The sequence below is a fragment of the Dermochelys coriacea genome, chromosome 8 (assembly GCF_009764565.3).
Source record: "Dermochelys coriacea isolate rDerCor1 chromosome 8, rDerCor1.pri.v4, whole genome shotgun sequence".
In the NCBI taxonomy this organism is placed as follows: domain Eukaryota; kingdom Metazoa; phylum Chordata; order Testudines; family Dermochelyidae; genus Dermochelys; species Dermochelys coriacea.
Genome location: NC_050075.1, coordinates 1,263,285 through 1,290,178, shown reverse-complemented (window position 1 = coordinate 1,290,178; position 26,894 = coordinate 1,263,285). Strand labels below are relative to the sequence as shown.

General features: G+C 58.2%; 1 protein-coding gene across 3 annotated transcripts in view; it reads left to right on the top strand.

Moving 5' to 3' along the window:
- Window positions 1-26,754, top strand: part of UNC5A (unc-5 netrin receptor A) — a 52,064-nt gene extending 25,310 nt beyond the window's left edge. For 2 of the 3 annotated variants that reach the window (XM_038413171.2, XM_043520561.1), the window contains exons 2-16: window positions 287-508; window positions 7,627-7,770; window positions 8,047-8,150; window positions 8,679-8,859; window positions 9,164-9,331; window positions 10,256-10,420; window positions 18,407-18,595; window positions 18,822-19,121; window positions 19,379-19,466; window positions 19,601-19,769; window positions 20,256-20,489; window positions 24,252-24,401; window positions 24,715-24,879; window positions 25,290-25,468; window positions 26,013-26,754. In XM_038413171.2, the coding sequence (XP_038269099.1) occupies window positions 287-508; window positions 7,627-7,770; window positions 8,047-8,150; window positions 8,679-8,859; window positions 9,164-9,331; window positions 10,256-10,420; window positions 18,407-18,595; window positions 18,822-19,121; window positions 19,379-19,466; window positions 19,601-19,769; window positions 20,256-20,489; window positions 24,252-24,401; window positions 24,715-24,879; window positions 25,290-25,468; window positions 26,013-26,178 (2,624 nt within the window). In that variant the 3' untranslated portion in view covers window positions 26,179-26,754. The remainder of the gene's footprint in view (window positions 1-286; window positions 509-7,626; window positions 7,771-8,046; window positions 8,151-8,678; window positions 8,860-9,163; window positions 9,332-10,255; window positions 10,421-18,406; window positions 18,596-18,821; window positions 19,122-19,378; window positions 19,467-19,600; window positions 19,770-20,255; window positions 20,490-24,251; window positions 24,402-24,714; window positions 24,880-25,289; window positions 25,469-26,012) is intronic. The other variant, XM_038413172.2, reaches the window with a different exon arrangement.
- The last annotated feature ends 140 nt before the right edge of the window (window positions 26,755-26,894 follow it).

Genomic DNA, 26,894 nt, shown 5'->3' with positions numbered 1-26,894 from the left:
GGCCCGTTTTTAACAGGGAGGGGATTTCCCGAGGTCCTGGTGGATTCTCCATCATTTGAGGAGTTTTTCTAGGAGTGATTCTGGGCTGTCCCTGGCCTGTGACTTCTCTGGTCAGACTGGGTGAGCCCAGGTCCCTGCTGGCCCTGGACTTGGTGACTCCAAAGGCTGGGTGCTCTCTAGGCTGCTGCCCCAGATGCTGTCCTCGGGGCTACTCTAGGGCACAGCCTGGCTCCCTGCCCCACCTCCCTGTCCCTGAGGGCTCTGAACCTCTCTCCTCTCCTGCCAGGTGCCCAGCAGAGCGCCACAGTGGCCAACCCCATGCCAGGGGCCTTTTCGGACCTGCTGCCCCACTTCCTGCTGGAACCCCAAGATGTCTACATTGTGAAGAACAAGCCCGTGAGCCTGGCCTGCAGGGCGACGCCTGCCACCCAGATCTACTTCAAGTGCAACGGGGAGTGGGTGCACCAGGGCGAGCACGTCACGCAGCGTAGCACGGACCAGGGCACCGGTAAGGGCAGCGAAACCCCTTCAGCTGGCCGTGCCCATGGCCGGAAGCAGGGAGAGCTGGTGCTCTACGCCCCTTGTGCCCGATTGGAGACCTCGTGAGCTGGCCAGGGCTGGGCTGATCTGACACTGGCTCCAGGCACCCCCAGGCCTGGGACGAATCTGGACACAAGTGAGATGTTTGCTGGTCCCTGCGTGACACATGCCCCCAGTGCAGGGTGACCAGCCTGCAACATAGGGACATGCCTGCCTCGGTCAGGCTGGAGGGGCAGTGGAGGGCGGGCGAGGGAGATTGGGGGTGGCTGAGCTGGGGTTGGAAGGAGGAGCCCTAAGGGGAGAGGAATCCCAGGAGTTGCTGTCCCAGAGCCTTGGAGAGGCCCAGGGCAGCAGAGCCGGGGCGTGTGCCTGCCATGTCATGAGGGGGCTGGGCTGGGAGCGCGGCATGTATGGGTGTCTGGGCCCGTCCCATGGCTATGTGGGGAAGGCAGCGGGTCAAGCCCATGCTCCAGCTCTGGGCCCAACATGGCCGGACCCTGCGTTCGCTGGCAGAACAGGGCCTGTCCTGTGGCCCAGGCAGCGTGGTGCTGGGAACCTGCCAGCAGCTAGGCCATGCTCCAGCTCGGCGGAGCACTGTGGGGCGTCACACCCTGGCACAGAGCCTGCTGTCAGCTCATTGGCCTGACGCTGCCCAGGCCTGGAGGATGGCACAGCTGGGTGGGCTCTGTCTCCCGCCCCATGACTGCACAGCCTGGGGGGCGCCGTGTCCTGGCATGCAGGGCTGGGCTGGTTTGTGGGGTGTGTGGAGCCAGCACTGTGAATGCACAAGTGCCCAGGAGTGGGGCAGCCCCACGGGGCAGCGAGTCAGAGGGTCTCTTTAAGCGGCAGCGCTGTGCTTCTCCTCTGTGAACCAGGCCGTGCCAGCCTGGCTGGTCCCACTCAGAACTGCCTGGGGAAAAAGGCCCCGCCCCAGCCATGGCATCTCTCCGTGCCCACGATCCGAGGTGCCATCAGCCCCTGCACAACTGGGGCTGGGCCTGGGAACCGGGAAATCAGCCTTTCCACACCAAAGTGCCGCGCTGCCCCTTGCTGGCACTAGGGCCAAGCACGGGGGTCCTTGGAGTAGAAGGGCTGGTCTGTGCAGGGCTGTGCCATGCATGGCACACTGGGGCAGGATACAGGCAGCAGCGGGGGGTCCCTCACATGCAAACTGCGGGGCTCCCATCTGCCCCCCTCCCGCTCCCTCTTCCAAGTCCATGGGGGTGGCCAGACTGTGCCCACTTCAAGGGGTGGATGGCTTGTTCTGGAGCCCCCTGCTCGGGGGTGTCCTTGTGATGCCCTCCCATGCAGGCTCCTGGGGGGCTGTGCCCAGGCCAGGCTGGACAGGGCAACTGGGGGAAGCCCTGCCCCACGTGTCCTTGCACTGTCCTCTAGGGCTCATCCCTCCTCCCCTGTGGAGACCCCATCTGCTCCTGCAGCTGCTGGCTCTCCCGGGGCTGAGGGCAGGTGTCTCTGCAGCCTGGCGGGGACAGCAGCTCTCAGCGAGGCCTGTGCATGGCAGGAGGGGTCCCGGGGGGGGGGGGGGGGGCTGCTGCCACAGCCAGCCTGTGACAGAGGGAGCTGGGGAGTGGGTTGTGTATGCAGAGCTCTGCGTGGGGAGAGAGGAGCCGGGGAACAAGGGGGAGAGGTCTGAGCTCCCCTCAGTCACTGAGATACAGCAGCATAGCTGGCCAGCTGTGCCCAGGGCTGGGATAGCGGGGGCTGCAGGTCGGGCCTGAGGGGCACTGACAGAGCTGTGGGGAGGTGTCAGGGGTCTACCAGATGGTACTACGTCCCAGCTTTGGAGCCTCTGGAGTACCCCTAGGTTCACTGGGGGAAGGAGACCAAAGCCCTGAGGTAAGTGGGGAAGTGGGATACTGGGAGGAAGCACGAGCAGGAGAGCGCAAGAGGGGAGGGCTCCTGCCTTATACTAACGATCAGATCAGCGAGTTATCTTAAGGTGCCTATACACAAAGGCAAGAAGCCTGGGAAACAAGCAGGGAGAGCTGGAAGTCCTGGCACAGTCAAGGAATTATGATGTGACTGGAACAACAGAGACTTGGTGGGATAACTCACATGACTGGAGTACTGTCATGGATGGATATAAACTGTTCAGGAAGAACAGGCAGGGCAGAAAAGGTGGGGGAGTTGCATTGTATGTAAGGGAGCAGTATGACTGCTCAGAGCTCCGGTATAAAACTGCAGAAAATCCTGAGAGTCTCTGGATTAAGTTTAGAAGTGTGAGCAACAAGGGTGATGTCGTGGTGGGAGTCTGCTACAGACCACTGCACCAGAGAGATGAGGTGGACGAGACTTTCTTCTGGCAACTCACAGAAGTGACTAGATTGCAGGCCCTGGTTCTCATGGGAGACTTCAATCACCCTGGTATCTGCTGGGAGAGCAATACAGCAGTGCACAGACAATCCAGGAAGTTTTTGGAAAGTGTAGGGGATAATTTCCTAGTGCAAGTACTGGAGGAACCAACTAGGGGCAGAGCTCTTCTTGACTTGCTGCTCACAAACCGGGAAGAATTAGTAGGGGAGGCAAAAGTGGATGGGAACCTGGGAGGCAGTGACCATGAGATGGTCGAGTTCAGGATCCTGACACAAGGAAGAAAGGAGAGCAGCAGAATACGGACCCTGGACTTCAGAAAAGCAGACTTTGATTCCCTCAGAGAATTGATGGGCAAGATCCCCTGGGAGAATAACATGAGAGGGAAAGGAGAGCTGGGTGTATTTTAAAGAATCCTTATTGAGGTTGCAGGAACAAACCATCCCGATGTGTAGAAAGAATAGTAAATATGGCAGGCAACCAGCTTGGCTTAACAGTGAAATCCTTGCTGATCTTAAACACTACAAAGAAGCTTACAAGAAGTGGAAGACTGGACAAATGACCAGGGAGGAGTATAAAAATATTGCTCAGGCATGCAGGAGTGAAATCAGGAAGGCCAAATCACACTTGGAGTTGCAGCTAGCAAGAGATGTTACGAGTAACAAGAAGGGTTTCTTCAGGTATGTTAGCAACAAGAAGAAAGTCAAGGAAAGCGTGGGCCCCTTACTGAATGAGGGAGGCAACCTAGTGACAGAGGATGTGGAAAAAGCTAATGTACTCAATGCTTTTTTTTGCCTCGTTCTTCACAAACAAGGTCAGCTCCAGACTGCTGCACTGGGCAGCAGAGCATGGGGAGGAGGTGACCAGCCCTCTGTGGAAAAAGAAGTGGTTTGGGACTGTGACGAAACGGGACTGTTCTTAATGTTTTCTCTGAATAGTGTGGGGGTGCCTCAGTTTCCCCTAGGCAGTTCTTAAGTATCTAGGTGGTGGGATAAGGGTGTATGATCATTGCAGAGCCCTAGAGGGCAGGGGTCTGGACACAGAGACTGGCCAACACCCTGTTTCCTGGCAACTAATGGCCTGGACCCTTCCCCCCTGCAAGGTGAGAGCTAAAGGGTTGGAGAATAAAGGGATCCGGTGCCCTCCTGGCCCGGGAGAGGGACAAAGCCCAGAGGAGGGGGGGCTGGAGAGAGTTTCAGTTTGGGGCTGGCTGGGGACATGGAGTGAAGTGCAGATGTGCTTGTCTGGCTCACTGCCCCCCAAAATGGACCCGGCTGAGGGGTCCTGTTCTCTGCACCTACAAGCTCTGTTTTAGACCATGTTCCTGTCATCTAATAAACCTTCTGTTTTACTGGCTGGCTGAGAGTCACGTTTGACTGCAGAGTTGGGGGGCAGGACCCTCTGGCTTTCCCAGGACCCCGCCTGGGTGGACTTGCCGTGGGAAGCGCATGGAGGGGCAGAGGATGCTGAATGCTCCAAGGTCAGACCCAGGAAGGGGGGAGCTGGGTGAGCTGTGTCCCCTGCAGACAGGCTGCTCCCAGAGAGGAGACTTCCCCAGAGTCCTGCCTGGCTTCATAGGGAGCAGTTCCAGAGCATCGCCCGGGGACTCCGTGACAGGGACTATTTAGAAAAGCTGGACATTCACAAGTCCATGGGCCGGCTGCGCTGCATATGAGAGTGCTAAAGGAGTTGGCGGATGTGATTGCAGAGCTATTGGCCGTTATCTTTGAAAACTCATGGTGATCGGGGGGAAGTCCCGCACGACTGGAAAAAAGCTAATGTAGTGCCCATCTTTAAAAAAGGGAAGGAGGAGGATCCGGGGAACTACAGGCCAGTCAGCCTCATCTCAATCCCTGGAAAAATCACGGAGCAGGTCCTCAAGGAATCAATTCTGAAGCACTTAGAGAAGAGGAAAATGATCAGGAACAGTCAGCATGGATTCGCCAAGGGCAAGTCATGCCTGATGTGGCAAATTGCCAGTACTATTGTGATGGGTCTCGCACTTCCTCTTCTGCGGGGGGGTTCAGGGCACAGTTTCCTGCCCCTGAACTAGGGTGTCTATTGTCCCACTATAATGACAGGTTTCAGAGTAGCAGCCGTGTTAGTCTGTATTCGCAAAAAGAAAAGGAGGACTTGTGGCACCTTAGAGACTAACAAATTTATTTGAGCATAAGCTTTCATGAGCTACAGCTCACTTCATTGGATGCATTTGGTGGAAATTTTTCATTTGCATTTTCCACCCAATGCATCCGATGAAGTGAGCTGTAGCTCACGGAAGCTTATCCTCAAATACATTTGTTAGTTTCTAAGGTGCCACAAGTCCTCCTTTTCTTATTGTCCCACTAGTAACCCAGAGAAGGGTAGTGGAGAGGGGGGGAACTGGGCCTGCCCTCTACTCCGGGTCCCAGCCCAGGGGCCTAGGGATAGCGGTAAACCATTTGAACTAGTGCTTCCTTCCCCTGAGCTACTTCCCTCTCCTGCTCTTCAGCTTATGGGGCTTCCTGCCCCCCCCCCCTCTGCACAAGCCGGGTGTCTCTTTACCTAGGGTCTTGGTCTTCTAGCCAGCTATGGCACTTCTCCAAACTCTCCTCTACTTCAACTCCCTCAAACTGCTCTCTGCTCCAACTCCTTCCCCTGGCTGATTGAAGCAGGGGGATTTTATTAGGTGACTGGCTTCAGGTGCTTTTAATTAATCTATAGAAACCTTTCTTCCCTCTACAGGGAATAAGGCTTCTCCTCATCTTGGGACTTACATATCTCTCCTATATCAGACTTCTGCTGCCTTCTGGCCATGCTGTATCACACTGACTAACCTAATTGCCTTCTATGATGAGATAACTGGCTCTGTGGATGAGGGGAAAGCAGTGGACGTGTTGTTCCTTGACTTTAGCAAAGCTTTTGATACAGTCTCCCACAGTATTCTTGCCAGCAGGTTAAAGAAGTATGGGCTGGATGAATGGACTATATGGTGGATAGAAAGCTGGCTAGATTGTCGGGCTCAACGGATAGTGATCAATGGCTCCATGTCTAGTTGGCAGCCAGTATCAAGCGGCGTGCCCCAAGGGTTGGTCATGGGGCCGGTTTTGTTCAATATCGGGCCAAAAGAAATCTGATGAGGTTCAAAAAAGACTAGTGCAGAGTCCTCCATTTAGGACGGAAGAATCCCATGCACGGCTACAGACTAGGGACTGAGTGGCTCGGCAGCAGTTCTGCAGAAAAAGGACCTGGGGTTACAGTGGACGAGAAGCTGGATAGGAGTCAACAGTGTGCCCCTGTAGCTAAGAAGGCTAACGGCATTTTGGGCTGTATAAATAGGAGCATTGCCAGCAGATCGAGGGATGTGATTGTTCCCCTCTATTCAACATCGGTGAGGCCTCATCTGGAGTACTGTGTCCAGTTTTGGGCCCCACACTACACTACAAGAAGGATGTGGAAAAACTGGAAAGCGTCCAGCGGAGGGCAACTAAAATGATTAGGGGACTGGAACACATGACTTATGAGGAGAGGCTGAGGGAACTGGGATGGTTTAGTCTGCGGAAGAGAAGAATGAGGGGGGATTTGATAGCTGCTTTCAACTACCTGAAAGGGGGTTCCAAAGAGGATGGATCTAGACTGTTCTCAGTGGTAGCAAATGACAGAACAAGGAGTAATGGTCTCAAGTTGCAGTGGGGGAGATTTAGGTTGGATATTAGGAAAAACTTTTTCACTAGGAGGGTGGTGAAGCACTGGAATGGCTTACCTAGGGAGGTGGTGGAATCTCCTTCCTTTGAGGTTAAGGTCAGGCTTGACAAAGCCCTGGCTGGGATGATTTAGTTGGGGATTGGTCCTGCTTTGAGCAGGGGGTTGGACTAGATGACCTCCTGAGGTCCCTTCCAACCCTGATATTCGATGATTCCCAGGGAGCCAGACCCCCTCGGAAAAAGGCCCCACCCCAGCCATGGCATCTCTCTCTGCCCACGATCCGACGTGCCATCCGCCCCTGCACAACCGGGGCTGGGCCTGGGAACCGGGAAATCAGCCTTTCCACACCAAAGTGGTGCGCTGCCTCCTGCTGGCGCTTCCTTCAGGGTGGGCCCCGCGGCCTCACCGCCACCTTGGATTGAACCTCTGGGCTCCAGCCCGCCGGCTTCCCCGGGAGCTCTGCCCAGCAAGTCCAGCTGAGCCAGACGCCGCCGGGAGAGACGTGTCCCCTCCGAGGGGCAATGCCCCTCGCCCAGCATTTGCAGCGACACTCACCCAGCGCTGGGGTTGGGCAGGCAGCGGGCACAGCACAGGGAGTCCTTAGGGGAGCCCAGAGAGAGGCAGGTAAGAGCACAGCCGAGCCTGGCCAGCCCAGAACCCAGGGAACCCCATGGGCCAGGGCTGTGTCTCTCCCTCTGACCTGCCTGGTCAGATCCCCAGCTCCTCCTACCAGCCAGCTCTTATCCCCCTCCTCCCCACAACCCCAAGGCCATGCACAATATAGGGGAAACTAAGGCACACACAGGATTCATAAAACATTACAGACAGCTCTTCCTGGTCTCGGGGGCCCAGCTTGGAGATGGGATGGCAGCTCTGCACCCACCTCGCCATGAACACCATGGATCCGGGGGAGCCCCTGGGCCGAGCTGCCTTGGGACCTCAGGGGGCCCATCTGGGCATGGATTGGTCCCTGTGAGGTCTGGGGGGCAGGGGCAGTGCCACCCCAGTGTGTCACCCTCCTCCCCTGCTGCAGCAGATCCCTGACTCACTGCTCTCTCCTTGGCCTGCACCCAGGACTGCCCCTCCTGGACGTCCGGATCGATATCTCCAGGCAGCAGGTGGAGCGGATCTTTGGGCTGGAGGAGTACTGGTGCCAGTGCGTTGCCTGGAGCTCCTCGGGGACCACCAAGAGCCAGAAGGCCTACGTGCGCATTGCCTGTGAGTGCCCCCTGGCCCGCCCCCTCCCCCTCCTCCCCGGGCAAGGGGCACAACACTCCCTGGCTCCAGATCCTGAGCGGGCTGAGCCCTCCTGAGGAGCCCTGTCAGCACCTGTCTGGCATCTCCGCACTCAGACAGGCGTCCCGGACTGCGCAGGGTTACTGGGGTCTGTGCCAGCAGCGGGGGGTCCAGGTGTTCCCTGCCGGCAGGCAGAGCCACCTGGCCAGGGGGCGCATCTCATTTCAGCCGCCTTGTCTCTCTCGCCCTGTTCTCCAGACCTGAGGAAGAACTTTGAGGAGGAGCCGATGGGCAGGGAGGTCTCCATCGAGCAGGAGATCGTGCTGGCATGCCGGCCCCCGGAGGGGATCCCACCGGCCGAGGTGAGTGCAGGGCCCACGCCTCCCATGGCTGGCAAGGGCCAGGCCTCACTCTGAAACTCAACGGGAACAAGCCACGGCCGGGGCCCCCAGCGGGGTCCTGGGCCCCATGCTCCATAACCACGTCATCTGCAAGAACATTGAATCCTCCCGGATCCAGTTGGCAGGTGACACAAAGATGGTGGGAGTGGGGAGCAGCAGGAAGCCAGGTCCTGACCTGGGGCGACCTGGGTCCCTGGGAAAGCCGGGTGCAAGCAGGCATTGGAAACTGTCTGCATGGAGCGCTCTGGGCTGGGCCCAGGGAATGCAGGCCGGGCGGACAGGGTGGGGACTGGCCTGGGAAGTCCCCCTGCTGCAGCACCCCGTGTCCTCCCCTCCCCCTGCTACAGTGCTCCTCTGTCCTCCCCTCCCCGTCTGCTGCAGCACCCCCGTGTCCTCTCCTTCCCCTCTGCTGTAGCACTCCGTGTCCTCCCGTCCCCTGTTGGCCCCAGCGCCCCGTATCCGCCCCGGCCTGACGCCCGCTGCCCACAGGTGGAGTGGCTGCGCAATGAGGAGCCGGTGGACCCGGCGCTGGACGCCAGCGTGTACGTGACGCCGGAGCACAGCCTGGTGGTGCCGCGGGCGCGCCTGGCCGACACGGCCAACTACACCTGCGTGGCCAAGAACATGGTGGCCCGTCGCCGTAGCTCCTCCGCCCCCATCACCGTGTACGGTGAGGAGCCGCAGGGGGGCAGCGTGGGGCGTGGGCTGCAGCCAGCTGGGATGCAGGGAAACCCCCACAAAGCAGGACCCCCCAGCTTTGTCTTCCCCTCACCCCATGTGTCTCCCTGTCTATCTCCCCACAGCCAGGAACCTCCCTGCAGCCCCGAAGCTTCCCCTGGAGCCAGCGAATCCCCGTGGAGCAGGGCACCCCCAGGCGGTGCCTTCCCCACCGTGGGCAGCCCCCAGCCGGGAGCCCAGCCCACTGTTCCAGGGCGCCTGGGGCTCGCACTGACTCTGTCCCTTTCCCACCCCAGTGAACGGCGGCTGGTCGACTTGGACAGGTTGGTCGGCCTGCAGCGCCAGCTGTGGACGGGGCTGGCAGAAGCGGAGCCGGATCTGCACCAACCCCACGCCCCTCAACGGGGGGACGTTCTGTGAGGGCCAGAACGTGCAGAAAAACGCCTGCACCACCCTGTGCCCAGGTACCCACTCGGCCACTGCCACGCCCCCGTGCCCATGGCTCTGCCAGCCCCAGGCCCATGCACGTGGCACCTGGAGCTCACACCAGGGAGAGCCATGCTCCAAAACAAATGGGGGATGGGGCAACCTCCCTGCCAGCTCTGCCGGTGCCCCTCAATCCCGACCCGCAGCCCCTGCTGTCCCAGGCCTGGGCCGTCCCAGAGCGGCACCGGACAAGCATGGTGTGGCGACTGGAGGGAGGTCGCCCACTCCCTGAGCCAGGGTTGCAGGCTGAGAGCAGCAGGTTCCTTTCCTTTGTGAGTCCCCCCACTCTGCGTCCAGCCCCTCCCCTCCCGGCTGTGTCATCTCCACCCCCACGTGTCCGTGTTCTGTCCCATGTCAGTGGTCCCAGCCCTGCTAGAAACCCGGGCAAGGAGCCAAGGGCTGGTGCTTGCCCTGCTGGACAGAGCCATGGAGGGCGGGATTCCCACTCGCAAGCTCAGGGCCTCCTTTCACGTGAGTGCCCCCTGGCCTGCCCCACAGTGGGGCCTTTTCTGCGCCATGCTGGGGACAGGAAGCGGGTCTGTGCATGCAGAGGAGAGGTGCCCATTCAGGCTGGCACATGGGGTAGGGCTAGGGCCATGGGGGTGTTGTTGGGGTTCACTAAAAGATAGGAGAAGTGCAGATGGAGCATGAATGGGGGGAGAGCATGGGACAGTGGGGGTGCACGGGGTGTTTTGGGAGGTCATGAGGAGAAGGAGTGCAGTGCGCAGGGAGGCACTGGGGTGGAGAGGGACGGGGTGCAGTGGGCAGGGGGCAGTAGGGAGGGGAGGTGGGGGTCAGTGGGGTGGGGCACAGTGGGGAAGGGCAGTGGGGTGCTGTGGAGAGGTGCAGTGGGGCAGAGGTCTGGCCGAGGTCCCCACGCGCTCACTGGCTGCTGTGTGCAGTGGACGGCGGCTGGTCGGGCTGGAGCCGGTGGTCGCTGTGCGCTCTGGATTGCACGCACTGGCGGAGCCGCGAGTGTTCGGACCCGGCGCCTCACCACGGGGGCCAGGAGTGCCAAGGAGCCGAGCTGGAAACCCGCAACTGCACCACCGAGCTCTGCAGCCACCGTGAGTGTCTCCTCCCTGGGGCCCTGCCCGTCCCCAGCGCTGGCCCCCCCAGTCACAGAGCCCCAGGGGCTGAATCCCGCCCCCCCAGCACAGAGCCCCAGGGCTGGAGCCCCCTCCACACACACACAGTCCGGGGGGGGCTGCTCTGTGGCGAGGGGGGTTCCTGGCAGGGGCTGCGCCTGCCAAGGGGAGCTCAGGCGCCCGCCATGGGGACTGGAAAAGCGGCTGCTCCCGGAGCCGGGGGTGGCTGGGTAGAGCCGGCCCGGGCTGCCCGCACAGTGCCCAGACTCGGTGCCCTGGAGCCGCTGGGAATGAGGTTCCAGCAGGACCTTCCTGGAGTGCGACACCCCCAGGGCACCCGCTCACTGGGGCGCCTCTCGGAGCAATCGGCCCCCTGTTCCCACCGAGAGCTCCCCACAGGGGGGCCACCTGATGGACATGTGGGGGAGCCTCACGGCCCCAAAGGGCCCTGCCCCCACCTCTGCAGCCAGCCATGACTCCCAGCCAGCATGTGGCACAGATGGGTTATTAGTTGCCAGGCGTAGGACAGGCCATGTGAGCACAGGGAGATTCAGCAAAGGCTCCCCTGCCCCCCAGTCCCACCCAGGAGACTGAGCAGCCTCCAGCAGCCCAGCCTGAGTCCCTCCCGCTCCCCCTCCTCTGTCCTCTGGCTCGTTCTGGGCCAGCCGGTCGCCTGGCTGCCACCTCTCGCTTTGTTCTCCAGCTCCTGGCTGGCTCCAGGCAGAGGATGGGACCCGGCCTTCAGTTGCCAGGATACAGAGTGTCGGCCATTGTCTGGGCCCAGGTGGCCAGTCCGCGTGACCCCTGCTCTCTGGGGTCTCTGGAGGGATCACACACCCTTGTCCCAGCACCGAGACACTTGTGCAACACATGGGGGAAACTGAGGCACACACCGTGTTCATACAAAACATTAAGAAAATTCCTCCTTAGTCACAGCTGCCTGGTGCCATGGCCCTAGGGGGTGGCATGTGCCAGCTGCCAGGCCAGCGAGTGGGGCTGGGCCTGTCAGTCCTGGCTTATCAGTTAGCAGGATTGGCAGCGTCTGCGCCCAGTAGGAGCCCCTAGCTGACCCCTTTGCCACCCCACCCCATTCCCTGCATCCTCTGCACCCCCCGGCCTATGTCTGACAGAGGGGACCCCCCCGCCAGGTGCGTCTCTGATCCTGGCCCTCTGAGAGCCCAGTTTGGGGGGCTCAGGTGGGGCCAGGGCTGTGCTGTGGGGTCTAGTGCCAATGTGCATGCGGCAGGTGGAGGGCACTGCCCAAGGCCCTGCAGAAGGAGCACCGAGGCAGCCCTCGGGGCCTGAGAGGGAGCAGCAGGGCCCGTCAGCGCTCAGCTCGTTAGCTTTGCCATTTACATCAAATTACAAATTCTCACAGCGCCGTCCCATCCCCCGGAACCAGTTGGTGGGTGGGCGGGTGACCGGGGAGAGCCAGGAGGTGCGCTGCAAATGCATGCACACACGCATGCACACACACACGTGCACACGCATGCACGCACACATGTGCACGTGAACTGGCAGCTTGGCATGCAATGACCAGGCCCGCTGGCACACACACCGCACTCTCAGGGGCACGCTCCCCTGGTCCCCACCCCATGGGAAGCAAGTCTAAGGGGAAAAACAAGTGAAGACAGTTGACAGTTTTTCAAAGAGACATTATTAAGGGCACCAGAGCAAACTAACCCACTGCGTAGGAAAGATGGGAAGTCTGGCAAGATACCAGCCTGGCTTAACCAGGAGATCATCAATGATCTAAAAATCAAAAAAGAGTCCTGCAAAAAGAGGAAACTTGGTCAAATGACAAAGGATGAATATAAATAAATAACAGAAGTATGTAGGGACAAAATTAGAAAAGCCAAGGCACAAAATGAGATCAAACTAGCTAGAGACATAAAAGGAAACAAGTAAACATTCTAGAAATACATTAGAAGCAAGAGGAAGACCAAGGACAGAGTAGGCCCTGTGACAAAGCGGGACTGTTCTTAATGTTTCCTCTGAATAGTGTGGGGGTGCCTCAGTTTCCCCTAGGCAGTTCTTAAGTATCTAGCGGGTGGGATAAGGGAGTATGATCATTGCAGAGCCCTACAGGGCAGGTGTGTGCAGGGGTCTGGACACAGAGAATGGCCGACACCCTGTTTCCTGGCACCTGATGGCCTGGCCCTTCCCCCCCTGCAAGGTGAGAGCTAAAGGGCTGGAGAACAAAGGGATCCGGTGCCCTCCTGGCCCGGGAGAGGGACAAAGCCCAGAGGAGGGGGGGCTGGAGAGAGTTTCAGTTTGGGGCTGGCTGGGGACATGGAGTGAAGTGCAGATGGGGTCGTCTGGCTCACTGCCCCCCAAAATGGACCCAGCTGAGGGGTCCTGTTCTCTGTACCTACAAGCTCTGTGTTAGACCATGTTCCTGTCATCTAATAAACCTTCTGTTTTACTGGCTGGCTGAGAGTCACGTCTGACTGCGAAGTTGGGGGTCAGGACCCTCTGGCTTCCCCAGGACCCCGCCTGGGCGGACTCGCTGTGGGAAGTGCAGGGAGGGGCAGAGGATGCTGAATGCTCCGAGGTCAGACCCAGGAAGGTGGAAGCCGGGTGAACTGTGTGTCCTGCAGACAATCTGCTCCCAGAGAGGAGATTTCCCCAGAGTCCTGACTGGCTTTGTAGGGAGCAGTTCCAGGGCATTGCCCGGGGACCCCGTGACAGGCCCCTTACTCAATGAGGCAGGAAAGACAATAACAGAAAATGTGGAAATGGCAGATGTGCTTAATGACTTCTTTGTTTTGGTTTTCTCCAAGAAGGTTGGTGGTGATTGGACATCTAACATAGTGAATGATGTAGGATCAGAAGAGGCTAAAATAGGGAAAGAATTAATTAAAATTACTTAGACAAGTTAGATGTCTTCCAATCACCAGGGCCTGATGAAATACATCCTAGAATACTCAGGGAGCTGACAGAGGAGATATCTGAGCCATTAGCAATTCTCTTTGAAAAGTCATGGAAGACGGGAGAGATTCTAGAAGACTGGAAAAGGGCAAATCTAGTGCCCATCTATAAAAAGGGGAATAATGAGAAAGATAATGGAGCAAATAATTAAGCAATCAGTTTGCAAACATCTAGAAGATACTAAGGTGATAAGTAACAGTCAGCATGGATTTGTCAAGAACAAATCGTGTCAAACCAACCTGATAGCTTTCTTTGACAGCGTAACAGGTCTTGTGGATGGGGGGAAGCGGTAGATGTGGTATATCATAGAATCATAGAATCATAGAATATCAGGGTTGGAAGGGACCCCAGAAGGTCATCTAGTCCAACCCCCTGCTCAAAGCAGGACCAAGTCCCAGTTAAATCATCCCAGCTAGGGCTTTGTCAAGCCTGACCTTAAAAACCTCTAAGGAAGGAGATTCTACCACCTCCCTAGGTAACGCATTCCAGTGTTTCACCACCCTCTTAGTGAAAAAGTTTTTCCTAATATCCAATCTAAACCTCCCCCATTGCAACTTGAGACCATTACTCCTCGTTCTGTCATCTGCTACCATTGAGAACAGTCTAGAGCCATCCTCTTTGAAACCCCCTTTCAGGTAGTTGAAAGCAGCTATCAAATCCCCCCTCATTCTTCTCTTCTGCAGACTAAACAATCCCAGCTCCCTCAGCCTCTCCTCATAAGTCATGTGCTCTAGACCCCTAATCATTTTCGTTGCCCTTCGTTGTACTCTTTCCAATTTATCCACATCCTTCCTGTAGTGTGGGGCCCAAAACTGGACACAGTACTCCAGATGAGGCCTCACCAGTGTCGAATAGAGGGGAACGATCACGTCCCTCGATCTGCTCGCTATGCCCCTACTTATACAACCCAAAATGCCATTGGCCTTCTTGGCAACAAGGGCACACTGCTGACTCATATCTTGACTTTAGTAAAGCTTTGATACAGTCTTGCATGACTTTCTCATAAACAAACTAGGGAAATACAACCTCGATGGAGCTACTATAAGGTGGGTGCAAAACTGGTTGGAAAATCATTCCCGGCAAATAGTTATCAGTGGTTCACAGTCAAGCTGGAAGGGCATAACGAGTGGGATCCCGTAGGGATCAGGTCTGGGTCTGGTTCTGTTCAATATCTTCATCAGTGATTTCAATAATGGCATAGAGAGAACACTTCTAAAATTTGCAGACCATACCAAGCTGGGAGGCTTTGTAAGTGCTTTGGAGCACAGGATTAAAATTCAAAATGATCTGGACAAACTGGAGAAATGGTCTGAAGTAAATAGGATGAAATTCAATAAGGACAAATGCAAAGAACTCCTCTTAGGAAGGAACAATCAGTTGCACACATACAAAATGGGAAATGACTGCTGAGGAAGGAGCACTGCAGAAAGGGATCTGGGGGTCATAGTGGACCACAAGCTAAATATAAGTCAATAGTGTAACGCTGTTGTAAGCAAGACACGAGAACATAAGAACAGCCATACTGCATCAGACCAAGAGTCTATCTAGCCCAGTCTCCTGTCTGCCAAAAGTGGCCAGTGCCAGGTGCCCCAGAGGGAATGAACAGAAGAGGGAATCTTCAAGTGATCCATCCCCTGTCACCCATTCCCAGCTTCTGGCAAACAGAGGCTAGGGACACCCTCCCTGCCCATCCTGGCTAATGGCCATTGATGGGTCTATCCTCCATGAATTTATCTAGTTATTTTTTGAACCCTGTTATAGTCTTGGCCTTCACAACATCCCCTGGCAAAGAGTTCCACAGGTTGACTGTGTGTTGTGTGAAGAAACACTTCCTTTTGTTTGTTTTAAACCTGCTGCCTCTTAATTTCATTGGGTGACCCCAGTTTTTGTGTTATGAGAAGGAGTAAATAACACTTCCTTATTTAGTATCTCCACACCAGTCATGATTTTATAGACCTCGATCACATCCCCCCTTAGTTGTCTTTTTTCCAAACTGAAAAGTCCCACTCTTATTAATCTCTCCTCATATGGCAGACGCTCCATCTCCCTCATCATTTTTGTTGCCCTTTTCTGAACCTTTTCCAATTCCAATAGATCTTTTTTGGGATGGGGTGATCACATCCGCACACAGTGTTCAACGTGTGTGCCTACCATGGATTTATGTAGATGCAACATGGTATTTTCTGTCTTATTATCTCTCCCTTTCCTAATGATTCTCAACATTGTTTTTTTGACTGCTGCTGCACATTGCGTGGATGTTTTCAGAGAACTATCCACAATGACTCCAAGATCTCTTGCCTGAGTGGTAACAGCTAATTTAGACCCCATCATTTTATAGGTATAGTTAGAATGATGTTTTCCAATGTGCATCACTTTGCATTTATCAACAATGAATTTCATCTGCCATTTTGTTGCCCAGTCACCCAGTTCTAAGAGATCCTTTTGTAGCTCTTCACAGTCTGCCACGACTTAACTATCTAGAGTAGTTTTGTATCATCTGCAAATTTTGCCACCTCCCTGTTTACCCCTTTTTCCAGATCATTTATGAATATGTTGAATAGGACTGGGCCCAGTACAGACCCCTGGGGGACACCACTATTTACCTCTCTCCATTCTCAAAACTGACCATTTATTCCTTCCCTTTGTTTCCTGTCTTTTAACCAGTTACCAATCCATGAGAGGACCTTCCCTCTTATTCCATGACTGCTTACTTCGCTTAAGAGATTTTGGTGAGGGACCTTATCAAAGGCTTTCTGAAAATCTAAGTACACTGTATCCACTGGATCCCTCTTGTCCACATGCTTGTTGACCCCCTCAAAGAATTCTAGTAGATTGAGGCATGATTTCCCTTTACAAACACCATGTTGACTCTTCCCCAACACGTCATGTTTATCTGCATGCCTGACAACGTTCATCTCTGTGTCTGACAATTCTGTTCTTTACTATAGTTTCAACCAGTTTGCCCGGTATTGAAGTCAGGCTTACTGGCCTGTAATTGCCAGTGTCACCTCTGGAGACCTTTTTAAAAATTGGCATCACATTAGCTATCCTCCAATCATCTGGCACAGAAGCTGATTTGAATGATAGGTTACAGACTACAGTTAGTAGTCCTGCAATTTCACATTTGAGTTTGAGAAGTAATTCTTTCACTCTACTCCATGCTGATTAGGCCTCCACTGGAGTATTGTGTCCAGTTCTGGGCACCACATTTCAGGAAAGATGTGGAGAAATCGAAGTCCAGAGAAGAGCAACACAAATGATGAAAGGTCTAGAAAACATGACCTATGAGGGAAGATTGAAAAATCTGGGTTTCTTTTCTCTGGAGAAGAGAAGACTGAGAGGGGACATGGTACAGTTTTCAAGTACATAAAAGTTTGTTACAAGGAGGAGGGAGAAGAATTGTTCTCCTTAACCTCTGAGGACAGGACAAGAAGCACTGGGCTTCAATTGCAGCACGGGTGGTTTAGGTTGGACATTAGGAAAAACTTCCTGTCAGGGTGGTTAAGCACTGGAATAAATTGTCCAGGGAAGTGGTGGAATCTCCATCACTGGAGATGTTTAAGAGCAGGTTGGACAAACACCTGTCAGGGATGGTCTAGATAATACTTAGTCCTGCCATGAGTGCAGGGGTCTGAACTAGATGACCTCTTGAGGTCCATTCCAGTCCTATGAGTCTGTCAGGCTAACGCTCACACGCCCTCAGCTGCGCTTCCCGTATGGACAGAGCCGCTCTGTGAATGCAGGTCCCAGGAGTGGGGCTGTGACAATAGTGCATGTGGGAGCCAGCTGAGGTCACTCAATTAGGGTGAACTGCAAACAGAATGGGGCAGACAAACCCCAAACGCTGGTGGATATTCCAGTACTTAGATTTACTCAGCCAGCACAAAACAGCTTCTATAGTACTTCCTGGTTACTCAGAAGTCCAAATAATGCAGTTCCCTTAATGTGCCCAGCCTCACGCCTCCATCCAGACAGACATGTCAGATGTGATGATGATTACTGAAAATCTTACCTCATCATATAAAAGAAAAGGTTCTTCCAGCCCCAAAGGATCAGCCACACACCCAGGTCCAACTATAACTTAGATCTTACCCCAAATACATGCTTATAGTCAATTCCTATTAACTAAACTAAAATTTATTAAAAAAGAAAGAGAGAGAGAGAGTTGGTTGAAAGAGCAATATACAGACAGACTTGAGTTCAATTCTTGAGGTCCAGATACAGAGCAGAGATGTAGTTGCCAAAAGTCCTTTTAGAAATAGTCCATAGGTTATAATCCAATGTCCATATTCAGGGTGGCTCCAGTCAGTGACTGGGGATCTCAATTCTTGTGGCTTAAGGTTTCCCATCTTGAAACCCAAAGCAGATCTGAGATGAAGAAAGAGCGTGTCCCAGGGCTTTTATACATTTCCAGCAGCCTCTTAGCCTCAGAAAACAATAGGCTCAACCTTCCTTCGCCCAAACATCATGGCAATTAGCACAGGGTAATTTATCCATTAAACAGTTCAGATACAGGTTACCACAACCTTCACAGAGACATAGAGACAATAATACTATTTCACTCAAGTGTCTTCCTAAATGTTAATGCTCCTTTTTTTTTTTTTTTTTTTTTTGATCTTCCAATCAAAGTCACAGCAGTAGACAAGGCTTGTTTGCTGACATCACAAAACTTGAGCAAACATCTCCCCTTCTCTCTCTAACCATGCCGGCTGCATTTCAAAGCTCTGTTCATTTCCATCTCTCCCTAACCAGTCATTAAAGCTCGGCCCTGGGTCAGGTCAGTCTGGGAGGTAATTAACTCTTTCTGGCCCTGTCACCTCTCAGTACAATATTATATTACACTCGTAACGTCACAGGGGCCCAGTGGGGAGCCTGGCCCTGAGCCCTGATCAGGCACATGCGCAGAGATACACCCTCATGCCAAGACCCAGCCTCCTTGGGCAGTTGCCTGTCCCCTCCTGTGGGGGGCGCTGCAGTACAGGCCCCCGTGGCTCTGGCCGGAGCAAAGCCTGGCTCAGTGCGGTTCTCCCCCAGCTGCCTCTGGCCCCGAGGACGTGGCGCTGTACGTGGGGCTCGTGGCCGTGGCCGTCTGCCTGGTGCTGCTGCTTCTCGTGGTGGTCCTGGTGTGCTGTCGCAAGAAGGGGGGCCTGGATCCTGACGTGGCCGACTCATCCATCCTCACTGCCGGCTTCCAGCCTGTCAGCAGCAAGCCAGCCAAGGCAGGTGCGTGCGGCATGGGGGGCGCGGGCAGCGCTGGGCAGCGCGGGCCCAGAGGGCTCATCCCTGCCAGCCTGCTGGCACAGAGCCAGGCCTGGGCCCCAGGACCCTTCCCATTGGCCTGGGCAAGGGGCAGGACCTCCCTGCCCTGGGGGTGGGGCTCTCTGCTCCTTGGGAGCCCCCTGACCATGTGGGGGCAGCACTGACCTGCTCACCCTCTGCCCACTCACAGGAACATCCCACCTGCTCACCATCCAGCCCGACCTCAGCACCACCACCATGACCTACCAGGGCTCCCTGTGCTCGCGCCAGGATGGGCACAGCAAGTTCCAGCTGAGCAACGGGCACCTGCTGAGCCCCCTGGGCGCCGGGCGCCACACCCTGCACCACAGCTCGCCCGCCGCCGAGGGCGTGGATTTCGTCTCGCGCTTCGCCGCCCAGAGCTGCTTCCGCTCCCTGCCCCGGGGCGCTGCCAACATGGCCTATGGCACCTTCAATTTCCTGGGGGGGCGGCTCCTGATCCCCAACACAGGTACGGCTGGCGCGGGGCTGGGGCGGCACCCAGGTGCCCTGGCCTGCGAGCCAGCGCAAGAGTCCATCCCCCTGCCCACCAGGCAGTGGGTGCCGCGGGGTGTCGGGGCTAGCCACACTAAGCCTGCACCCCAGCACGGGCCAGCACCGCCGTGGGGGGCACAGGGCAGGGCTGGAGCCAGAAAGGCTAGTGGGCCCCATGCGTGGTGCTGGGATCAGGGCAGCACCCGCTGACCCGCACCATCTGCTCTGCTGCAGGGATCAGCCTGCTCATCCCACCTGACGCCATCCCACGGGGGAAGATCTACGAAATCTACCTGACGCTGCACAAGCAGGAGGACGCCAGGTAGGTGTTTTAAACCTGCAGCTCTGCCAGCCCCTGCGCCATGGGCATGGAGCTCCCTGCAGCTGGCGCCAGCCCCGTGCCCTGGCAGGCCCCCGTCTCACCCCTCTCCCGTCCGCTCTCCTCTCCCTGTGGAGGTTGCCCCTCGCCGGCTGCCAGACCCTGCTGAGCCCCATCGTCAGCTGCGGGCCCCCGGGGGTGCTGCTCACGCGCCCCGCCATCCTGGCCCTGGGGCACTGCGTGGAGGCCAACGTCGCCGACTGGAGCATCCGCCTGAAGAAGCAGTCGTGTGAGGGCACCTGGGAGGTGAGTGCCCAGGCCAGAGCCCACAAGGTGGGGCTGACATTGGGGGTGCTGAGGGGACCCTGAAGGCACTCATGGGGGGGGAACATCCCCTCCCCCGACACAGCCTAGGAAATAAACCAGCCAGGCCTGGGATCCCTGCTCAGAGCCTCCCAGGGCAGGGGAGGGTCCTGACTGAGCTCCCTAGGGCGCAGGTCTCAGCTTGGAGCCCCCCAGGGCGGGGGAAGGTCCCCACTCGGAGACCCCCAGGGCAGGGGCAGGGGGAGGGTTCCCACTCGGAGCCCCCCAGGGCAGGGGCAGGGGGAGGGTCCCCGCTCAGAGCCCCCCGGGCCAGGGGGAGGGTCCCCGCTCGGAGCCCCCGGGCCAGGGGGAGGGTCCCCGCTCGGAGCCCCCCGGGGCAGGAGGAGGGGCAGGTCCCCGCTTGGAGCCCCCCAGCAGGGCTCGGAGGGGCCGGGCGGGCACGTGCCCAGCTGTGGGTCTCTGCCGCAGGATGTGCTGCAGGTCGGGGAGCAGCCAGCCTCGGGGCTCTACTTCTGCCAGCTGGAGGGCCAGGCCGCCTACGTCTTCACGGAGCAGCTGGGGCGCTTCGCCCTGGTGGGGGAGTCGCTCAGCATGGCGGCCGCCAAGCGCCTCAAGCTCCTGCTCTTCGCGCCGGCCTCCTGCAGCTCCCTGGAGTACAGCGTCCGCGTGTACTGCCTCCGCGACACCCCCGACGTGCTGCAGGTACCGCCCCCCCGCCTGCCCCACAGCCTGCTCCCCAGCCTGCCCCACGGCCTGCCCCCCGCCCTGCCTCCTGCAGCTCCCTGGAGTACAGCGTCCGCGTGTACTGCCTCCGCGACACCCCCGACGTGCTGAAGGTACCGCCCCCCCAGCCTGCCCCCCAGCCTGCCCCACGGCCTGCCCCCCGCCCTGCCTCCTGCAGCTCCCTGGAGTACAGCGTCCGCGTGTACTGCCTCCGCGACACCCCCGACGTGCTGAAGGTACCGCCCCCCCCAGCCTGCCCCCCAGCCTGCCCCACGGCCTGCCCCCCGCCCTGCCTCCTGCAGCTCCCTGGAGTACAGCGTCCGCGTGTACTGCCTCCGCGACACCCCCGACGTGCTGCAGGTACCGCCCCCACAGCCTGCCCCCCAGCCTGCCCCACGGCCTGCCCCCCGCCCTGCCTCCTGCAGCTCCCTGGAGTACAGCGTCCGCGTGTACTGCCTCCGCGACACCCCCGACGTGCTGAAGGTACCGCCCCCCCAGCCTGCCCCCCAGCCTGCCTCCTGCAGCTCCCTGGAGTACAGCGTCCGCGTGTACTGCCTCCGCGACACCCCCGACGTGCTGAAGGTACCGCCCCCCCAGCCTGCCCCCCAGCCTGCCCCAAGGCCTGCCCCCCGCCCTGCCTCCTGCAGCTCCCTGGAGTACAGCGTCCGCGTGTACTGCCTCCGCGACACCCCCGACGTGCTGAAGGTACCGCCCCCCCAGCCTGCCCCCCAGCCTGCCCCACGGCCTGCCCCCCGCCCTGCCTCCTGCAGCTCCCTGGAGTACAGCGTCCGCGTGTACTGCCTCCGCGACACCCCCGACGTGCTGAAGGTACCGCCCCCACGGCCTGCCCCCCGGCCTGCCCCCCGCCCTGCCTCCTGCAGCTCCCTGGAGTACAGCGTCCGCGTGTACTGCCTCCGCGACACCCCCGACGTGCTGAAGGTACCGCCCCCACGGCCTGCCCCCCGGCCTGCCCCCCGCCCTGCCTCCTGCAGCTCCCTGGAGTACAGTGTTGGCGTGTACTGCCTCCGCGACACCCCTGACCTGCTGCAGGTACCTCCCCACGGCCTGCCCTGCCCCTCGGCCTGGCCCCCGGCCCTGCCCCTTGCGCTGCCTCCCAGCCTGACCCCCAGCCTGACCCCCACCCTGCCCTGCCCCACAGCCTGATGCTTGCTCTGACCCCAGCCCTGCCCCCTGCCCTGTCCCTGACTCACTTTTGTAAGGATAGTTTATGCCCCCCGCCCCCCCTCCGCTATCCTGCTGGTAATAGCTCACCTTACCTGATCACTCTGGTTACAGTGTGTATGGTAACACCCATTGTTTCATGTGCTCAATGCATATAAATCTCCACACTGTATTTTCCACCGAATGCATCCGATGAAGTGAGCTGTAGCTCACGAAAGCTTATGCTCAAATAAATTTGTTAGTCTCTAAGGTGCCACAAGTACTCCTTTTCTTTTTGCAATTCTAACATTGTGTAACAAAATTCTCTCACCAATTATATCCCACCACCTAAATTAATTTACACCTAGAAAAATTAATTAATTAACAGACAGAAACAATTAAAGAACCAGACAGAGATCATACAGACAAACAATAGGGAAGTGGGGACCATAAAAACGAAACAATAAAGAAATGAGAATTTCACAACCACAACTATTGAGAAGTGATTTCTTGCCAGACAGACGCCATCAAACTAAGTTTTCTTTAACCATTTTAAGATCTGTTTCAGAGTAGCAGCCGTGTTAGTCTGTATTTGCAAAAAGAAAAGGAGGACTTGTCACACCTTAGAGACTAACAAATTTATTTCAGATCTTAAGATCTGTTTCTTTATCTGGTGATGAGGGTACTATTAGGCCAGGATCTCCTTTTTAACAGCCTGATATGACATTGCTTTAATGTAACTTAGATGGAAAGTGAGGATGTGACTCCTGCTTCTTAGCTAATGGCTGCTGCTTGGCTGCTCTTTTAATCTGGTTGCAAACGAAGACCTTAAACCAGGGGTTCTCAAACTGGGGGTCAGGACCCCTCAGGGGGCTTTAAGGTTATTACATGGGGGGTCACGAGCTATCAGCCTGCACCCCAAACCCTGCTTTTCATCCAGCATTTATAATGGTGTCAAATATATAAAGAAGTGTTTTTAATTTATAAGGGGGGGCCTTGTCACGGAGTCCCCGGGCGATGCTCTGGAACTGCTCCCTACGAAGCCAGTCAGGACTCTGGGGGAGTCTCCTCTCTGGGAGCAGCCTGTCCCCAGGACACACAGCTCACCCGGCTGCCCCCTTCCTGGGTCTGACCTCAGAGCATCCAGCATCCCCTGCCCCTCCATGCGCTTCCCACAGCAAGTCTGCCCAGGCGGGGTCCTGGGGAAGCCAGAGGGTCCTGCCCCCCAACTTCGCAGTCAGACGTGACTCTCAGCCAGCCAGTAAAACAGAAGGTTTATTAGACGACAGGGACATGGTCTAACACAGAGGTTGTAGGTGCAGAGAACAGGACCCCTCAGCCGGGTCCATTTTGGGGGGCAGTGAGTCAGACAACTTCGTCTGCACTTCACTCCATGTCCCCAGCCAGCCCCAAACTGAAACTCTCTCCAGCCCCCCCTCCTCTGGGCTTTGTCCCTTTCCCGGGCCAGGAGGGCACCTGATTCCTTTGTTCTCCAACCCTTTAGCTCTCACCGTGCAGGGGGGAAGAGCCCAGGCCATCAGTTGCCAGGAGACAGAGTGTTGGCCATTTATGAACCTGGCCCTTTGCTCTGCAACAATTACACCCCCTTATCCCACCACCTAGAGACTTAAGAAATGCCTAGGGGAAATTGAGGCACCCCTACAGTATTCAGAGGAAACATTAAGAACAGTCCTGCTTTGTCACAAATTTATTGGGGGGGTGTCGCACTCAAGAGGCTTGCTGTGTGAAAGGGGTCACCAGGACAAAAGTCTGAAGCCCACTGCCTTAGACTTTAAGCCTTACAGTCTTGCTGCAGACAAAGGCCTTATCCTTACACCCTAGGGATGTGTCTGTCCAAACCATGTGGTCCTCCAAATCTGTCGGCTCCTCCCAGCCATTAGTTTCAAAACTCCTCTACGTTACACAAGCAATCTGGTACCACTTTGGTTTAGGTGGAGCCTAATCTTCCTGTATAGGTTCCTGCTTTCCCAAACCCCTCCTCTCTACCCCATCGTCTCATCCACGCATTGAGACCCTGCCATTCTGCCAATCTCCCTGGCCCTGCATATGGAACCGGAAGCATTTCAGAGAATGCTACCATGGAGGTCCTGGACTTTAATCTCTTACCTAGCAGCCTCCATTTGCCCTCCAGGACCTCTCTCCTAGCTCCCATGGGACCCAGTGCCTGTCTCCCCTCCCTCCTGGCACCGTTACGGCAGCAGGGTCGTGCTGGTCAGTGCCCAGCTGCCCCCTGACCTGACAAGGCTGGGCTGAGCTGAGCCCTGCAGAGAAAGGCAATGGGCTCCCCCCATGCCACGAGGCGCCCCAGAGCTGCATTGCTCAGCCCACCCCTGTCACTGGGGCCTGGGCTGCCCAGGGACAGGCTGGGCCCCCTAGGGCGGGGGGGGTCACTGAGGAAGCACCTGAGGGGTACTCTGCCCCCCCCCCGCAGGCTGCTGGGCACAGCCGAATCCAGGACCTGTGCTGAGAGGGGGCTGGCCCAGGCTGGCTGCCCGGCTGGGGCTGGGGGCTGGCCCAGGCTGGGGCTCGGTCCCTGGCTAAGTGCCCATCTCCCAACAGGAGGTGCTGCAGCTGGAGAAGCAGCTGGGGGGGCAGCTGATCGGAGCTCCCCGGGTCCTGCACTTCAAGGACAGTTACCACAACCTGCGTCTCTCCATCCACGACGTGCCCAGCTCGCTGTGGCAGAGCAAACTCCTCGCCAGCTACCAGGTAGGAGAGCCAGCCGTGCCCACTCTGCCCCCACCAGCCTCCAGGGCAAGGCCCAGCTCTGCCCACACCAGGACAGGCGAGCCCTGCAGCAGCGCTGTGGCCGAGCAGGCACCGAGCCCCAGGGGCTGGCAGGGACGCCCTGCTCTTCCCTGCCCCCCATCCTGCCCCGAGCTCCTGCTCTCGGCCGGGGTGGGGGCCAGTCTCTGGTGCTTCCTGGGAGGCTGGCGGGATTCCTGCCTCTCCCCTGAAGCCCGAGAGCCCTGTAGCAGACCCAGGACAGGCGGGAGTGACCCTCGGCTTCCCTCCGCCGCAGGAGATCCCCTTCTACCACCTGTGGAGCGGGCTGCAGCCCTTCCTGCACTGCACCTTCACGCTGGAGCGTCTCACCCCCAGCACCTGCCAGCTAGCCTGCAAGGTCTGGGTCTGGCAGGTGGAGGGCGATGGGCAGAGCTTCAGCATCAACCTCAACATCGCCAAGGTGAGCAGGCCGGGAACAGAGGGCGGGGGGCGTGTGCCAGGCCCCAGTGTGGGGGCGGGGGGGCTGCCTGCGGGCGTGTGCCAGGCCCCAGTGTGGGGGTTAGGGGGCCTGCCTGCGGGCGCGCACCAGGCCACAGTGCCAGGGAAGCAGGGATCCCGGTCCATCGCCATGGCACTGGATTGCCCCCCACCAGTCACTGCACAGCAGACTAGAGAAGGCAGCAGCTCCCCAAGGGCCAGGCTGCAGCGATGCAGACGGGTGCCAGCCCCTCCGAACGCCTCGCAGGAGCTGGCAGCAGAGGTGAGAGCCGCAGGGGGTGCTGCCACCCAGCCCCTCTCCCAGGTCTGGGACCCTGCCGCTCGGGGTTGTGGGTCCCTCCCTGCTCACCCCTCTCCCTGCTGGACTCCTAGGACACGAGCTTCTCAGACTGGCTGGTGCCCGACAGCGAGGCCGGCTGCCCAGCCCTGGTGGGCCCCAGTGCCTTCAAGATCCCCTTCCTCATCCGCCAGAAGATCATCAGCAGCCTGGACACGCCCTGCGCCCGTGGGGCTGACTGGAGAACGCTGGCCCAGAAACTCCACCTGGACAGGTACGGGGGCAGGCAGCGTCTCCCTGCCAGGGCACTGGGGGCAGGGAGCAATCCTGAGGGCAGGGCACCGGGGACAGAGAGTGATCCCGGGGCAGGGAGTGAACCTGGTGTATGGGCACCAGGGGCAGGGAGCGATCCCGGGGCAGGGCACCGGAGGCAGGGAGTGAACCCGGTGTATGGGCACCAGGGGCAGGGAGCGATCCCGGGGGAAGGCACTGGGGGCAGGGAGCGATCCCAGCGCGAGGCTTCTCACCCAGCCGCCGCGGCCCCCTGGAGACAGGGCAGAGCGCAGGGAGCAGAGATGGGGAGCAGGGCTGCTTGGCCACATTCTGCACCCCCTGAAGCTGGCAGGGCTCCTGGAGGGGGCAGGCAGTGGCCCACCTGGGAGGAGATGCAGGCAGTACACCCCACTCAGTGAAGTGGGCCCCACCTGGGCCTGTGGACCCAACCCCCCATGGCCGACCAGCCTGTGAGAGCAGAGGGTGCCCTGGGCGGGGGCGGGGATGGAGCTCCCGGCTAACGCCCCCTCCCCTCTCCTCTGCAGCCATCTCAGCTTCTTTGCCTCGAAGGCCAGCCCGACTGCCATGATCCTGAACCTGTGGGAGGCGCGGCACTTCCCCAGCGGGAACCTGGCACAGCTGGCCGCAGCCGTGGCCGAGGTGGGCAAACAGGACAGTGCCCTCTTCGCCGTCTCGGAGGCCGAGTGCTGAGGGGCTGGGGTGGGGTGGGGCTGGGGCCCTGCGGAGCGGGGAGCACAGGCCCCAGGGCAGCAGTGTGGGTGTTGCTGCCCTAGAGGTGCCAGCTCCGTCCCCCAGGGGGTCTGTGCTGGGCTCCAGCCCCTGCTGCTCCGCTCGGGTCTCTGGCACCCCTGCTGCCCATGCAGGGGGCAGGGAGCTGGTTGCCCCTCAGCTGCAGCCCCCACCTCTGGGTGGGCACCAGCTCCCCAGTGCTGGCACTGACTGAGTGTGGGGGGCTGTGCCCCTTGCTGCCCCAGGGCCCCTTGAGGACTCACCTGCTGCCCGCTCCACCCCCTGCATGCCAAGAGGCTGCCCGACACCATAGCCAGTCCCCCCGGGGGGCGTCTCAGAGCCAAAGAACAGGCCATGGCAGGGGCTGCAGGTGGGAGGCTCTGGCGGGTGCTGGGATGGGCAGTGTGGCTCCAACCCAGCCCATCCGGGCGCTGTGTGTGCAGCGGGCATTGTGCGTCGTGCGTGCTGTAACCGTGTGGGGCCGGGCGGTGCCAGGCCCCGGCCCATGTTGTGTAAAGATCGGTTTTTAATTCTGTATTCAAGTGCATTCGCGTATTTACACTTGGCCTTATGTACATAGCAGGCACCGCGCGGCGGGGGGCTAGGGGGCACCATGTAAATAAATCGGATCTATATTGCTAGCTGGGGCTCGCGCCGTCCACCAGGCACAGGGGACG